Below are 16,454 nucleotides of genomic sequence, written 5' to 3' on the forward strand. Positions count from 1 at the left end.
TGCAGTTAATTGCACTACACTGTTTACTTTTACTTTTTTTCTCCTCTCTCCTTGACATCTTGGAGCTCCGCCTCTTGGTATCCATGCTCTTTGGTTCAGATCTTGTCGCGAGTATTTAGGTTCGTTCGAGATGAGCCAGTCCTGCGCAGATTCGATCACCGGCGATCGGCGCACAATGCATGCTGGTTAGTTTTGTGTCCGACTTCATCCCGACTTGCTCTGACGTATTACAAAAGTGGACGGCGATAAAGCCGCGAGAGCGAGGCGGCCGCAGTTTTTAGAGCCAGACGCTGCAGTTGCTCTCACCTGATCTAACAGCTGATTGGTTCAGATGTCGACTCAACAAGATGACGTTTTAGATAAACTACTCATTTTTGTTGAATTCTAGAGATTAAGATTGTATTTGTCTGACCTGAAGGTTTATTCTGTGAACAGAAAACATGTTGTGTGACTGATGGTGAAAACAAACTGATAAATGGGTCTGATCACTTTTTTAATGAACTGACTGAAGGCTGCTGGAAACTGTCGGACTTCACCGCAGCTTTTTGTCACCGCCCCCGCTGCGGCCGCCTGCTCTCGTCTACTTTCCAGGCGAGGCGCAGTTCATCTCGAACGAGCCTGTTGAGAGCTATATAAACCCCACAGGTTTCATTCAAAATGTGTGGTTGTGATAGAGGAGAGTTTTTGACAGTTGAGAGTTTGGATAGTTTGGAGAACACAAGCACATTCACTGTCCTCACCCCCTATTTTATTATTTCTACTTTCCCTTGTGACCACTGTAATTTCAAAAAGTTAAGGTTTAAATCTACAAAATACAATAATACAAAAATAATATAGTGTGTAAAAAATACACATTATATTAATATAGGTGAATCATATATTTACTGTTACTATAATGGAGAGTAGATTTATTCAATTCAGTTAAAAAAGTAGAGCAAATGAAGCATCAAGAAGCTTTGCCCTTGAGTGAACCAATTTGATGAAAAGCTTTAATGTTTCATGACGCTTCAGCTGCCCATCACTAACGTTACCTGTGGCTTTATCCAATATCTCTGATTACGGATACGGTGCCTTCGCGTTCAGTTGTAGTTCCCTGTGGTTCTTGAACGCACCTTGAATTTGTTGGTCCTCCAGTATCCCACAATGCACCGCTGCCGTGTTCTGTGTCCACGTCAAACCTGACAGCAATCGCCGCAGCCGAGCTGATAATATGGCTGCAGTTGAGGTGGCACTTTCTGGGCGCTGTGTTGTTTAGACCGGCTAAGAAACTACTGAAAACACCGCTAACACTCAGCGTACGCGACTCAGACCTGAACGCAACGCCGCCATTAAAGGTATCAGCCGTTTGACTGCGATATAAGTTAGCTTAGCTTAGCTTGGCAGATTCCTCCAGGCAAACGATCAGCTGTTACTAGCCGGAGTCTTTGCTAAATGAGCGTCTGTCAGCCTGAAAAGCGACTTTGTTTCGGGACATTTCAGTGGACTGTGAAGTTTAACGACGTGTCTGTGGTTTCGTGCGAACAGTTGAGCTTCATGACCGAGTTCACGGTGTCACCTCTGGAGTCAAAGCTAGGCTAGCCCCCCACTGGTCCTTCTCGGCCCTGCTTTGTTTTTGTTTGGTTTGTAGCCCTCCTCGAGATGTCATCGTGGCTGGGTGGGATCGGCTCCGGCCTCGGTCAGTCTCTGGGCCAGGTCGGCGGGAGCCTGTCCACCTTCACCGGACAGATATCTAACTTTACCAAAGACATGCTGCTGGAGGGGGTGGAAGAAGTAGGAGGTAAGTTTGTGTTCCTGTTTTTGACACTTTGTCAGCCACATCATCAGAACTTTGAATTACACTGTTGAGCAGAGAGCATATATTATATTTTAAATGTGTTTTGCACACATACATTAGCTGCTTGATTGTTCTAGTACACCCACATGAATTAAAATCGCTACCAAGGGTCAGGATCTCAGGTCTTGCCAATTAGCAGGTCCTTAAATAAAGAGTTTGATCTCCAGAAAGGTTGTAAAGATATCTCAGCTGTCCTGGGAGGCATCAACAAAAAGAAGAAGCAAGACATGACACAGCAGCGTAAGCATTTTCTTGCAAAAACACTGCCATTAACTGAAAAATAACCCAAAGGAGGGTTGCTTAAATTATCAATAAAGCATCCAGTAACTGGAAAACACCAGAAAGGTCTGGCTGACCTTCTGTAAGTGATGTGAAACACAGGGACACAGAGCTAGAAAACATCAGAAAACAAATGTTTATTTTGACTGGTTGGTATTTTCATTGCATCTGCCAGTTAGAGGGAACTGAAATATTAAGATCTTGGTCTTAAGAAGCACTGTGAGATAAGCAGAGTCCATAAATAGAAGCAAATCACACCATATTCATGATAGAAAGAAGGAAGCACATTGGACTGAGCAGTGAAATACTGTCTTTCACTTATAAATATATTAGAGCACTGTCACAATATCAAAAGATATCTTTAAGACTACAAAAGGAGAACATCCAGTAGGGGTGGGAATCACCAGAGGCCCCATCATACAATATTATCATGATGCTCACGACAACCACGACACAATATTATTGCAGAATGCTGAGCATTGTGATAAGTTTTATCCTATAAGATTAAGTTTTCAGTCTGATCATCTCACTTCAGCCATTTTTATTGCAGCTAAATGTCTCTAGTGGACTGAAAATATCTAGTAGCCTACCAAAAGTTTAATTAGCATTTGTAATATTATTAATTTATGTAATAACAAAAACAAGATACTTGGCATCCGTGTGACGATACGATATTGCTTTGGCCAACCTGATTTCCTCGGGCAGGTTGTTGCAGAGCCTCAGGGCCCTGACAGCAAACACTCTGGCCCCTTTAGTTCTCAGCTGAGCCTCTGGAACAGACAAAAGACCTCAAAGTACGTCCTGGTGTGTACAGTACTAAGAGGTCGGAGATATAGCTGGGAGAGAGACCATGAAGAGCCTTAAAAGGAATCAGTAAAATCTACTAGTTTTGCCCTCTAAAGAAATATCTCTTTCTCATTATCACAACAAATTGCTGACCAAACTTTTGCTCCTTGCTCGTAAATGCATTCTGTTTAAATAGGTTAAAGGTACTCCTCCCGCGGTAATACAGAGAGATTTTTAGTGTTTTACCTCATGAAAGGATGAGTGCGGTCTTTATAATGATGGCTCATTTCTTAAGATGTGGAACCCAATCCTGGATTATTTACCATCAGAGCTCAAACACACTGCTGAAAGGCCGATACCCTTCAGAGTGGAAGCAGCTGACTCAGTTAAATGAGGAAACGTATTAGTGATGCTCTGAATTAATTCATCTTCACTGCTGCTTATGTTTTAAAGATATTCCTGTTCTCATGTGGAGATATGCAAACACTACAGCACTGAGAATCTTTTCCATTGCTGCTCTGTTGACACTGAATGAGTCGGACTGCCTGCCTGACGTTTGTTTGCATCCAAACGGTTTCATCAGCAGTGAGCTGAACTGAATGCTGGCATTAAAATCTGACTGACTCTTAATTTTTTTTCCCTTTCTGTAGTTTATAGCTATTTAAGGTTTGAGGCTGTCAGGATGACGTACAGTGTGCAGTTTGATTTACAGTGTGCAGTGCCAAAAACTCTGCCTCCACTGCACTGCATTGGTCTTAAATGTGTAGATGTGACAGGCACATATTTGCAGTTAATTCCACATCTGTGCTTCAAGCTAACTGAACGCACAGGATTATAAACAACTCTTTATTAAACACAGGCGAGAGCACCGCTCACAAAACACAATGGTCTGACTTTTCCTGTCAGGATCAGGTTACAGTGTGAGAATGAACCTGGAAAACAGACTGAAGACCTCTGACTTGAGTCAGTAGCGTTAAAGGGACAGTTCGCCCCAGAATCAAAAATACATATTTTTCCTTTTACCTGTAGTGCTGTTTATCAATCTAGGTTGTTTTGGTGTGAGTTGCAGAGTGCTGGAGATATCAGCTGTAGAGATGTCTGGCTTCTCTCTAATATAATGGAACTAGATGGCACTCAGCTTGTGGTGCTCAAAGCAACAAAAAATACATTTGAAAAACTCAACAGCAATGTCTCTTTCCAGAAATCATGACCTGGTTACTCAAGATAATCCACAGACCTTGTTGTGAGCAGTTTCATGTAGGAACTATTTTCTTTCTACCAAACTACACCCTTCTGCCTAATGCTCATGCAGCTACTTGTATCATGGGTTAATCATGTGTTTCTTCAGTTTAAAATCTGACCCACATACTTTGGTCTAACTTCATATGTCAGATCTGCATCAGAAGTTTTTGATCTGATGCGCGACGCTGGAATGTTGTCATACATGTATAAAAGTCAAGCATGTTCCTCTCTAGCAACATCTATAGAGCTTAAACTTAAAAGTTACGTGGGTGTAAAATCTAAAGTAGACATACTCAGTCAATGCAGTCACTCCCTTGTTGGGAGGTCCCATTGTCAGTGGAGCTGAGCAGCCTGATAACGACACAGATTACATCCTTCATGATAAAATTCAATTCTAAAATGATATCCTCCCTCGAAACGTTGGAGCTTGATTCTGATTTAATTCTACAGTAAGTCACTGATTTGCTTGTTGTTTTGTGTCAGTCTGGGCTTGTGAGTATTTCATGATGTCAAAAATGCAATAATTTTGGAGCTTCTATCCAAAGAGCTTCCTCCCATTTGGCCAGTGAAACCCAAAAGCACCATCCCTCTGAAGCAAACAGACAGCGAGTGATAAAGCACTGACGCAAAGAGAACTTTGGCCGCAGATCTCCAACTCACAGCTCTAATCAAAAAACAAAAGTATGAATTCTTATCACTGAGTGTGGAGCAGCGGGCCGGCTGTGAAGCATTTTGCTTGTCAGGCCTTAAAAATACATCTCATGAGTACATTTTAAAAAGAGAGGACATTAGCTGGAACGAGAGTTGCCTGTAGAGTTGATTCAGTTTGTGCAGTAATGTCATGTGTTGGCAGAGATCACATAACTGACAAAACCTATAGAAATGTTGGCCCGCTCAGCTGTGCATGTTTGTTTGTCATGTGAGCCGGGTTAAGCAAATCTGTGTGTGTGTGTGTGTGTGTGTGTGTGTGTGTGTGACTCAGAGAAGGACAAAAAGGCACCAGTTATTATCTCTTGAATGTGCAGTGTTCATGGGAGCATTTTGAAATACATTTTACTAGACAACAGAAAGAGAATAATCCTGTGTGTTTTTCTTACATCAAAATCAAATCAAACTTTATTTATATGGCACCTTTTATACACTCATGCAGCCTGAAGAGCTCCACAATTAGTAATTATGGGCATCATGCAATAACCACAGCACATAGCACTTTATCTGGACTCAATTTCATACACTGGACTGGACAGACATTCAATTCAATGGCCCCAGTTTTTGATGTTTGTACACCATGTTGTTATGTTTTCTCTTATAAGGCATGTATTTTTTTCTACTTTTGTCTTCGGTGATGTAATGTATTCACTATCACATGTTTTTCTTTTTTTCCTTTCTTCTAACGGTTTTACTACTCTGTAAGATCAACCTGCCAAGGGACTACGAATGAAAATTAGCCTGGGGCTATAATCTGGCATATTTACATGCAAATGTTCATTAATGTGGATTGTCCCTTCTAATTTAAATAAATAAATAAATAAATAAATAAATAGAGCAGGATTAAAACAGAAAAAATGACAAAGTGAACAGCCAAAGATTACAACGATAAAATGTTTAAAATAAATAAAAGTCAAAAGAACAAATAAACACCAGGGTTAAACCAAAAATAATAGTAGAAAAGACCATAGATAAGACTTAAAAACAGAAGTATGATGAGGCATCTAAAGTAAAAGCCATGCTAAAAGGATACATCTTAAGGTTTCTTTTTTAAAATGACCACAGAAGTGGAGTTCTTTATTTGTTTCGGCAGACTGTTTCATAGACTTCCATAGTGGCGAAATGCTGTGTACATAAAAAAGACATTTAACTATGTTTGTTCACCATGCTCACATTTAATTCTTACTGTCTGATGCACATCATGATATATTCAATGCTGCTTTCTCCATGTAACTGCAGATGCTACCACAGAACTGCAGGTGTCCAATTCCAGGTTGGCCGAAGTCGAGGCTGCGTTTGCCACTCAGAAATCTGAGGTGAGAGTCTTCGTACACTTATTTAGAGTCAAGGAGTCAAACTATACTGTGTGCCTTTCTCACCATGGACGTTTTGACTTGTTATAGCAGGAAAAGTACAGCTGTAAAGGCCTTAACACACTGAGACTGTTTTTTTTTTACTTGTCTGAAATTGTTGCACGTCTAAAAAAATAAAAACGACCTCATGTTGTGTCAATCATGTTTACACACTGAGTTGCTAAATTTTGTCTTTTGCGTCTGTCAGAGCCTTTAGAAAGTTGTTTGACCCAGAAACAGTGAAGAAAATGTGGCGATGGGACACAGCTACAAGAAGACAGAGGAACAGGGTGCGCAGAATCATTTCATGACTCAGATAGCTCACACTCAACAGGTCAGATAGTGATATTCAAGGCGATGATGATGAAGAGGAGGGGGGTTGTGGAATGCACACAGAATGTGGAGGACAGAGAGGGAGGACAGCTCCGCCCCTTCATGAAGCTGTGATGCCAAATGATGGATCAAATCCAAACTCTGTCTGTCATATTAGTGAGATCTTCACTGAAAATGCCCTGGAAAAGATCCCTGAAAAAAAGAGTGGGAGCCTTGAAAATGCAGCCATTTTAAGTGTTGTTATTTGTTGTTTGAAGTCAAATGTCTCATGTGAGAAAGGCCTGTAAACACCAGCCTCAGGCATGTATGGTCTTGACCTTCAGTGGTTCGTGTGTGTCTCAGAGGTGCTCGTAATGCAAGTGTTGAAAAGTGTACTTAACCTTAAAATGGTTGCACAACAAAGGAAGGGGCTGCAGATAAAGATTCCCCCTGCATAATACGAATCATATCAGTAAATAAAGGGTTGCTTATAGTCATCAAATCCTGTTAAAGGACCAAAACCAACAACAAATTTAACTTTAAATTTTCTGTGCATCGAAGACTCGTTTGTATTTTAATCCTCTGCATCATACAGCTTCATTATCGTCCAAAAACTAAAAAAAAAAACATCAGTGAGTCACACTGTTGCCCTGGGTGACATTTTCCTTCATTTCCTTGAATACACAGACTGTCGTTTATTTTGAGTCAGTCCCACAGACACCGTCCTGCTGCTGTAAATACTCTCCAGAGCACCAATTGTGTATTAATCCGCAGCTAAAAATAGTCCCCAACAAATGTACTGTATGCCCCTTTTTTAAGTGACATTTGATAAAAGCCACAGTGCCCAGCCGCTTTGGTGAAATGTCAAACCTTTTTAAGAATAAAACTATATATCTGTGACATGTCTTGAGAAATTATGTCTTCATTAGGAACAAATGGGCTTGAAGCTGAGAGCCACAGATTAGGAAATGAGGCCTGCTGGAAATATTTAGTATAAGACAAGCCTCATTCCAGCCGAATTGTCCTTCAGCATCTGTTAAAGCTCTGACCACCTTCCTGTTAAGGGGAAGAGACAGATATTAATTTCCTGCATATTTCCATGTTACTGACTTCCTCTCTTCTCTCTGTCTCTCTTTGTTGCAGTATGAGAGATTAAGAAAGCTCCATGCAGAGCTGGAGGAGAAGCACGAGGCATCAGAGATCCAGATTAAAGCACAGTCTGCAGAGTACAGAACCCTCCTGCAACAGAAAGATGTGTGTATATGTGTAATGAAAGCACTTAGATGGTACCTCTGTACCATCTGTACCCGCAACCCTATATTTAGATTAAATGTTAGATGCCATCTTAAGTAAACACATCCATACACTTTGTGTCCAAAGTTTACCCATTTAATATTGTAGTTTACTCTATGTGTATTTTAGGCCATTAAATGTGACAGTTTTAGGCTACCAATATTGAAATAAAACAATTTTATGTTAGTGCTTGGTATAAAGGGTCCTAAAGTTTTCTTTGTCTCCTCCCAGGTGGAGATCAGCCACCTGAAAGCTCGGCAGAGTGGACTCCAGGAGCAAGTCCAGAAGCTGCAGCACTCAGCTCAGTCCTCCTCCATCGGCCCCGCCGTGCTGCCCGTCACCACTGCTTCCTCGACCACTACTTCCTCTTCTGTCTCCTCTTTCCTGTCACGGCCTGCAGGGTCCCACCAGGGCTTCAGCAGTGACGAAATGGACCTCAGCGACGTCCTCTGGTCGCAGCAGGAGATCAACCGGCTGTCGTCAGAAGTCACGCGTCTGGAGGCTGAGGTGGCGCACTGGAGGAGAATGTCTCAGGTAATGATGATGAGAAGTTGATGATGTAGCAGGATGGATTTCTGGTAGAGGGAGTTTAACCTGGGTCATCCAGTTCAAGGAATGGTTAACATCTTCAAGGTCTACAAGACCCAGAAAAACATCAACTGTCTAAACTTTGATTTTACACTTTTATTATATATACACTGTTTTTATAAGGATTTCCATGGCTTAAAAAAACAATATATAATGTGTAATCTTTAATCATTTCTAAGCTTTGGAGGTGCTGACAGGAGGTTTTGTTACCTTTTGAAAGGAGCCAGGCTAGCTGTTTCCTACGGTTTTCAGTCTTTATGCTATGCTAAGCTAAGCTAACTGTCTCCCAGTTGTAGCTTAGTTTTAGTGCACAGATACAAGAGTAGCTTCAATCTTCTCATCTAACGCTCAGCAAGAAAGAGAATAAACGCATTTCCCAAAATGTTGACATATTCCTTAACTAAAGAATCGAGGCTTTAAAGCTAAGCCACCTTAAACCCTGAAAACATGACTTTCAAATGAGTACTATGGTTGTTTTTTTTGCAGGTTTTGGTACCACATGTATGAGGGTTGCCACATAGAACAGTGTGTCAGATATTACAAGTTAAGAGAGTCACAAGAAACCATCTTACATTTGTTTTAGTCTGATCTGAATTGGTTAAAACAAATGCTAAGACATGCTGATGCACTGCTAAAACTAAATTAAATTTATTCTGTTTGTGCTTTTGCTGACATTTAATTTGTTGTTTTTTCATTTCAGGCATCAACAGCAGTAGGAGGTGGTAACGGCGACCAGGGAGAGATTGTCAAACTTCAAAGAACCATTAAGGTGAACTTTTCATTGTTTCTGGAAAAAATGTATTTTATAGTGGAATCTAAATCTTAAAGATGCTATAATCAATATGGTTATGTTAACAATGGATTAGAGATCAGTGGGTATGTGGAAAAAGTTGCTTGCATTGCCCTACTCTTAAGTTTCTCCTAAGCCTCTTTCGGACTGTGAGATTTTAGCAATCGTATAAGTTTAGTGCATCACATGGATCTTATAAACTTGGATTTAACATCAGTGTTGATGTATGCAGACTGTACAATGACAGCGCCTACTGAATCACAGGCTACGACGTACGATGCAGTAGCGTAGGACCACTGTTTTAGAGCCATGACCAAAGATATCGCCTCGTTTCTTTCACGTTGGTCATCTTTCATCTAGGACAGCCCAAAATCACACAATCTATACTGGGCGTTAGGCCGAAGATATATTTGCTTTTTAACAATGTGTTTGTGTAGACAAGTGGCTGTGTCCTGACCATAATTGTCACACACTCGCCCATGTACTGCGCGTGTTACTGGGGGATTCCACTACAGGGCACACCAGAGAACTCAGACAGTGTACATCTTCCCGATTGCATGGCGACACTTGAGGAGGTTACTATATTGTTAATTCTGAGATCACAGTAGAAAAGACAGCAGCGCCGCCATTGTGGTTGGTATATAAGGCTCCTAAATTAAGCATGTTATGAAAATGGCAAGTACTTATGTTACACTGCCCCTGCCGTTCATGTGTGTTGCATCTTGAGCATGCGTACTGTTAATTTCTGAGGATGTGCACAACCAACACTCCAAACGGACGCAGGATACGCGAGGCAGTAATCATGCACAGACAAACACATAGTTAAAAGCAAGTTTAACACGGCTGGTAACGCAATGGAGCTTTATACCTGTCAATGTTGTGTTTACAGTTTGTTTTCATGGTCCCAATGTGGCCAAAATTTCAGTTAGTGTAGATTTGAATAATTTAATAATTTAAGACAACAGCTTGCACAGACGTAGTGACACTGAGACTCTAACCTTGATCTTATGGCTGCTTTGGAACAGGAGCTGCGAGAGGAGATGAGTCGTGAGGTGGATGAACACCAGCATGAACTGGCGGCTCTGCAGGACGCCCAGCGGCAGAAGATGGCCGACATCACACGGCGACACAGAGAGGACTTAGCAGAGTACGAGGAGAGGATAGAGGAGCTGGAGGAACAGATTCAGAGTGGTTAGCCTCACTTTGGTATTTCCTATTGAAACAAGAATTCGGAGATGTTACTGAGGAAATTGTGACTTAACATGTTTTATTCCTGTGAAGCGTGTCTACTCAAGCACAACACACAAAATGAGCTCCCTCCTACAAATCTTTCTCTCCAGGTGGTGGTCCAGCAACTCCTTCATTAGATGCCTCCAAACTAGCTGAACTGCAGAAAACCATAAGCTCCCTGCAGGACGCGGCAGATCAACGGGAGAAGCGGCTGGCCGAGCTGTCTGCCAGTCTGGAGGAGGCGCAGAGGAAACAGGCATCGCTGCAGCTGGAGAAGGATGAGGCCCAGGAAGAAAACACCGGGCTGCTGCAGAACTACACACGACTGCAGGCCTCTGTAGCCGAGCTGCAGACACGAGTACAAGAGCAGGAGGGGAAGTCTCTGCAGAAAGCCCAGCTGGACCATGAGATCCAAGTGTTGAGGAAAAACCTTGAAGGTATACTGTCATTATTTTTTTGTTATGTCGAATACCACTTAATTAAAGCTCTAAAATCAGTGTGGCATAGATGCAGAATAATGTCATGGACTTCTACTGTAAGCCATAGGTTGTTTTTCTTCATAATTAATCTGTATTTTAATTAAAATTTCTTCTTTCCAGCTGCCGAAAAAGAAATAGAGGAACTTAAAAGCCTGGCTGAGGTGAGTGTGAATATGAATCATTAACCATAATCATGTTGAATATTTATACTGTATAGAGTGGTACATTTTCATGATTTATCCCCTCAGTTTAATGTCTTCTCCAACTTTTTTTTTTTTTTGGTACATTTAGGCAGGACCAAAGGAAGAAGTTGAACACGCAGACATCTTAGAGCTGAACACAATTATTGGGACGTTGAGACAAGAAAAGGAAGACTTAGAAGAAGAAAAGGTTTGTTAATCTATTGCGTCTGATTGTGTTCACCACAGGCTGCTCGAATTATCTGTGTTAGCTTTACTGATACAATTACTGTGTGTGTCTGTGCACACTTTGTTTTAGTCAATGTGTTGGTTGTGACATAAGCAATATTAAACATAGTGTTATAATTTTATTACGTGTTAAAATATTGGTAAGACAGAAAAAAAATCGGCAAATGGTTTTACCTACACTTGTTAGTTTCTTATATAGTGTTAATAATGGGATATAAAAGAACACATTCTGGATTATAGCAAAAATTCATGGAGTATAATTCTGGGGTTTCGTGTCTTTTCACAGCTTAATCTGCAAGAAAGACTAAAACAGGCAGAGGAGCAAACCATTAGCAATAATGAAGATGAGTCTGATGAATCAGAGTCAGTGGATATTCTGAAGGCGGAGCTGGAGAGGAGAGAAAAGGCCCTGAGAAACGTTGAGGAGGAACGCGACACCCTGATGTCTGAGCTGGAGGAACTGGACCGGCAAAACCAGGAAGCAACACAGGTTTGACTGACTGACTTTCTTTGTCACTATGTAATAAAAGTATTATTAATAAAATTTATTTTAAATCTATATAACGCAGAAAAGCATTGCTGGGGAGAAGGATGCCTGTAACGCTTTGGCCTGCTGCCTTAGCAACCCAGCTTCAGATGAGCAGTAATTAGTCACGATGTGTCAAGCCAAAACATTATAGCTAAACTTACATAGCTTTGTGTAGTCATCCTTCTCGTGTAGGTACTCCTTTCCCATCACTGTGGCTTCCTCTGGTGATGGATAATGCTCCAGGTATCGCTCTGATATGTTACCACATTTGCTTTTCAGTAACTCCAGATCTGTTTTCTACCGCCTCGACTGCATTATACTCGGGTTTTACTTTCAATAACAGTTCAGCATCTTTGGCAGTCCAAGCAAGGAAATCTTTGGTATTATTTTTCACTTTCTATGTTCCATTTTCTGCAACTAAGCAGCCAACTGCAGAGCAGACAATCTGCTTCCTGTTTACATTGGCATGTGCTTTCCCTGTGTACATGAATGTCCATGCGATATGCGCTTTCAGGCGTGTTAGTATGGACGGAGATTATTTCTGAAATAGCGCTAAATTGCTTGCGTGTACAGAGTTTTCGTCTCTGTGTTTTTAAATGAAAACGTATTAGTGTGGATGTGGCCTTAGCCGACTGGGTTTTATAGTCTTGAGGCACTGTCAAGGCATCATGCTGAGCAATCATGATTAAAGCTTTCAAATCAAGCTAAAACTTAGAAAAGTAGGACATTTTGAAATGAAAATTTGTAGAAATCTTTTACAAGGAAACACAATGAGGAAAATTTAAACAAATATATTGATTTTTATTTTGTTTCTGCTTTGTCTGTCTCTAGCACATGATCTCGGTGAAGGAGCAGCTCTCTGGACAGCTGAAGGAGGTCGAGGCAGAGCTGAACACAACCAAAGAGCAGAAGAGGGCACTGGAGCAAGAGCTGGAGTCCCAAAAAGAGAAAACGAGCCACAGTGCTTTCACCCTCAACGAACTGCATATGGGCAAACAGGAGCTGGAACGGACAGTGAAGGAGCTGAAGGATAAACTTGGACATGCGCAGGAGCAGAGCAGGGGGGCACGTAGAGAAATCACAGAGCTGAAGAAGACTCTTCAGGAGCGAGAGGAGCAATTTTCTTATACCAAAGCACAGGTGGATCAAGCAGGGGAGAGAGGAGGTGAGGCACAGGAAACTAGAGAGAAGCTAGCAGGGAAGGAGAGGGAGTTGTTGGACCTCAAGAGAGAACTGAATGAGTTGAGGGGCTCTCAGGAGAAGGCGATGTCTGAGGACTATGAGTTGAAGATAGAGAACAGGAGGTTGAAAGTGGAGAATGAGGAGGCTTTGGGTAAAGCTGAAGAAGTTACCAAGCAGATGAAGGAAAGCCAGGCAGCTCTGAACAGGACTGTACGGGAGAAGGACACTCGTATTGAAGCTCTGAAGCTGGAGAAAACTCAACTGGAGGGTGAATTGGGGCAGACTGAGAAGACTTTAGCAGAACAGGCGAAACAGTACCAGCAGACCATCGAGGAGTTGACTCGCGCACGCTCCATGGATGCCTCCGCTTTACAGACGGAGCATGAGCGAGCCATCAAGCTCAACCAGGAGAAAGACATGGAGATAGCTCAGCTGAAGAGAGACATAGAGCAGTTGGCGTCTGACCACAGAGACACCAATGAGATGCTCTCCATCACTGTTGCAGGGCAGAAGCAGCTGACAGATTTGCTGCAGGAGAAGGACACCTTCATGGATACACTAAAACAAAACGCTTCAGATTTGCAGAAAGAGATGGAGAACCATATTACAGTCTTGACAAAGGAAGCGGACGCTCTCAAACAGGCACTAGAGGAGAAAGATAAGCAGTTGGGGGGTATGAAGGAGGACAACAGTCATTTGAAAGAAGAGATCGACCGACTCAGGGATCAGCACAGCAGACCTCAACCTCTGACTGAGCCCCGGACCTTAGACATCATCACTGAGCTGGAGACAGAGATCACACAGCTCAAGTCCTCCAGGAGTGGTCAGGAGGAGGAGGTCCAGACTCTGAGGAGAACCGTAGAAGAGCTGCAGGCCTCTCTCCTTCTGTCGCAGCAGTCCCTCCAGACTCAGCAGACTGAGCTTGAGCAGGCTCATGCTCGCCATCAGCAGACCACACTTAACTATGACAGACTCATCAATGCCAGAGATGAAGAGATATCCTGCCTCAAGCAGACGGTAGATCAGCTCAGTGAGAGTCGAGTTCGTGTCGATTCCCCTCCTGTGCAGGGAGAGGTCATCCTGCAGGAGGAGAAGACGCAGACTCTAAATCAGGAGAACGGCAACGAGAAACACGACCTTTCTAAGGTAGATATAGAGAGACTGGTGAAAGGCATCAAGGAGAAAGAGACTGAGATCAGCCAGCTGAACGAGAAGAACCTCTCACTTACCAAACAGCTGGATCAGCTGGTGGTGTCCCGTGATGAAGTGGGCAAACTGTCCCAGATGATCCTGCAGAAGGATCTGGAGATCCAGGCGCTTCATGCCAGAGTGTCCATGGTCGGGGGTGGCGGACACAGCCAGGATGTCATGTTCCTACAGCAGCAGCTGCAGGCGTACGCTGTGGAAAGAGAGCAAGTGCTGGCCGTGCTCAACGAGAAGACCAGAGAGAACAGCCAGCTTCGCTCCGACTATCACCGTCTCATGGACATCATGGCAGGGAAGGAGGCGGCTCTGATGAAGCTTCAGCAGGAGAACCAGCGCCTCTCCAACATGAGCGATCCCACAGGAAGCCAAGAAATGTTCAAGGAGACCATCCAGAACCTGTCCCGCATCATCAGGGAGAAGGACATAGAGATTGATGCTTTAACCCAGAAGTGCCAAACCCTGGTGACTGTCCTGCAGTCCTCAGGAGGAGAGTCCGGCGCTGGCTCTGGAGGCGTCAGCAGCAACCAGTTTGAGGAGCTACTACAGGAGAGGGACACACTGAAACAGCAGGTGAAGAAGATGGAGGAGTGGAAGCAGCAGGTGATCACCACGGTCAAGAACATGCAGCATGAGTCAGCTCAGCTGCAGGAGGAGCTGATCAAACTACAGGGACAGGTCTCCGCTGACAGCGACTGCAGCTCCAAGCTGTCAGTGGACTATGCTGGACTGATCCAGAGCTACGAGCAGAAGGAAAGGAGGCTGGGAAGTCTGAGTCAGGAACTAGCTCAGGTCCAACAGACTATCACCCAGCTCAGCACCACCAAGGATGTTCTGCTGGGTAAACTGGACAGCGTGGCACAGACTCCTGAAGCTGTAGCTGCTCAGTCTAGTGCACCTTCTCTCACAACTGATGCTCCAAGCCAGCAGATGTCTCCAACAGCAAGCAACGAGAAACTACAGGAAGAAATTACACGATTGCAAACTCAGTTAGCCGAGAAGGAAAACATAATCAGGACTCTTCAGGAGAATAACCACCGGCTCTCCAACTCAGCATCTGCCACAGAGAGCGAGCAGAGAAGTCAGGCGGAGGAGGTCCGGCTGGTCAAAGAGAGGTTGGAGGCCCTGCAGAGATCTGTGAGGGAGAAAGACCTGCTCATCAAAAACAAAGGCGACCAGCTGAGTCATGTCAGCGATTCGCTACGTAACCGCGAGAATGACAATGAAGTCCTGAAGCAGGCGGTGACCAACCTGAAAGAGCGCGCTCTTATCCTGGAACTGGATGTGAAGAAGCTGAAGGAGGAGAACGAGCAGGTGGCTGCACGCTCTCGAGAGAAAGAGTCAGAGTTCAGAGCGCTGCAGGAAACCAACATGCAGTTTTCCCTCCTGCTGAGGGAGAAGGAGTTTGAACTGAGTGCAGTGAGCGAGAAGTCTGCAACTGTGGAGAGGATGCTCAAGGACAAAGAGCAGGTCAGTTGACAACTAAGACTTCAGTATTATTATTTGTTTCTCTTAAAGGGTCCAGTGTGAAAGATTTAGGGAGATTTTTCTTTCAGTGCTTATTGTTTAATTGAATGCCACTAGTAAAAAACAAATGTCTGTACACTAACCTTCCTGTGTAATCAATTACTATTCCTTCCCCAATAATTAGTGGCTAGTTCCTAAAATGTTCAGGCAGAGGGTACTTGACTTGGCTATCAGCAAATAGTTTGTTGGGCACAAGGGTGGGTCACAGGGAGTGCCACCAGTTGGTTCAGGAGCTTCGCCTTGTTCACAACCTGCTGTCTCTGTCTATTTTCAGGCCGTATAGCTCTGGGTATCCAATAACCGCTACCTACCAAACTGTGAACTTGTTGTGACCACCACAGAAGGCCTGCCTCTCAAATTATCTGATTTGACAATGGGGAAAAAATGAAACAGAGATGACTTGGGAAGCTTTTCCACTCTGTGTTGAAGCTTTTTCAACTTGAGGAGTTCAGAGTGCTCCGGCAAAAACTCCAGGTGCCTCAAGCTCAGAATCGCAAGGGGCGTCGAAACGCAAAAACACCGAGCAAAAAGCGTCATTCTCATTAAAACAATTACAAAAAGCCGCCTCCAACTGCTTAAACGCTTTCTGTGTGATCAGGGCCTAAGACCGGTAAAAACACTGAATAAAGCAGTTTCACATTACAAATCAGTGTTTCTCCTAAGCTGTTTGGCATGTCAGAGACGGGCTACTT

General features: G+C 43.3%; 1 protein-coding gene across 1 annotated transcript in view; it reads left to right on the top strand.

The window, feature by feature from the left end:
- The first annotated feature begins 1,157 nt into the window (after positions 1 to 1,157).
- The window catches only part of trip11 (thyroid hormone receptor interactor 11), a 29,251-nt gene continuing 13,954 nt past the window's right edge, over positions 1,158 to 16,454 (top strand). The window contains exons 1-11 of the mRNA XM_033642648.2: positions 1,158 to 1,777; positions 6,089 to 6,165; positions 7,657 to 7,767; positions 8,038 to 8,340; positions 9,095 to 9,163; positions 10,210 to 10,375; positions 10,525 to 10,851; positions 11,014 to 11,054; positions 11,185 to 11,283; positions 11,608 to 11,811; positions 12,682 to 15,705. Coding sequence (XP_033498539.1) covers positions 1,639 to 1,777; positions 6,089 to 6,165; positions 7,657 to 7,767; positions 8,038 to 8,340; positions 9,095 to 9,163; positions 10,210 to 10,375; positions 10,525 to 10,851; positions 11,014 to 11,054; positions 11,185 to 11,283; positions 11,608 to 11,811; positions 12,682 to 15,705 — 4,560 coding nt within the window. The 5' untranslated portion in view covers positions 1,158 to 1,638. The remainder of the gene's footprint in view (positions 1,778 to 6,088; positions 6,166 to 7,656; positions 7,768 to 8,037; positions 8,341 to 9,094; positions 9,164 to 10,209; positions 10,376 to 10,524; positions 10,852 to 11,013; positions 11,055 to 11,184; positions 11,284 to 11,607; positions 11,812 to 12,681; positions 15,706 to 16,454) is intronic.

The sequence above is a fragment of the Epinephelus lanceolatus genome, chromosome 15 (assembly GCF_041903045.1).
Source record: "Epinephelus lanceolatus isolate andai-2023 chromosome 15, ASM4190304v1, whole genome shotgun sequence".
NCBI lineage: Eukaryota > Metazoa > Chordata > Actinopteri > Perciformes > Serranidae > Epinephelus > Epinephelus lanceolatus.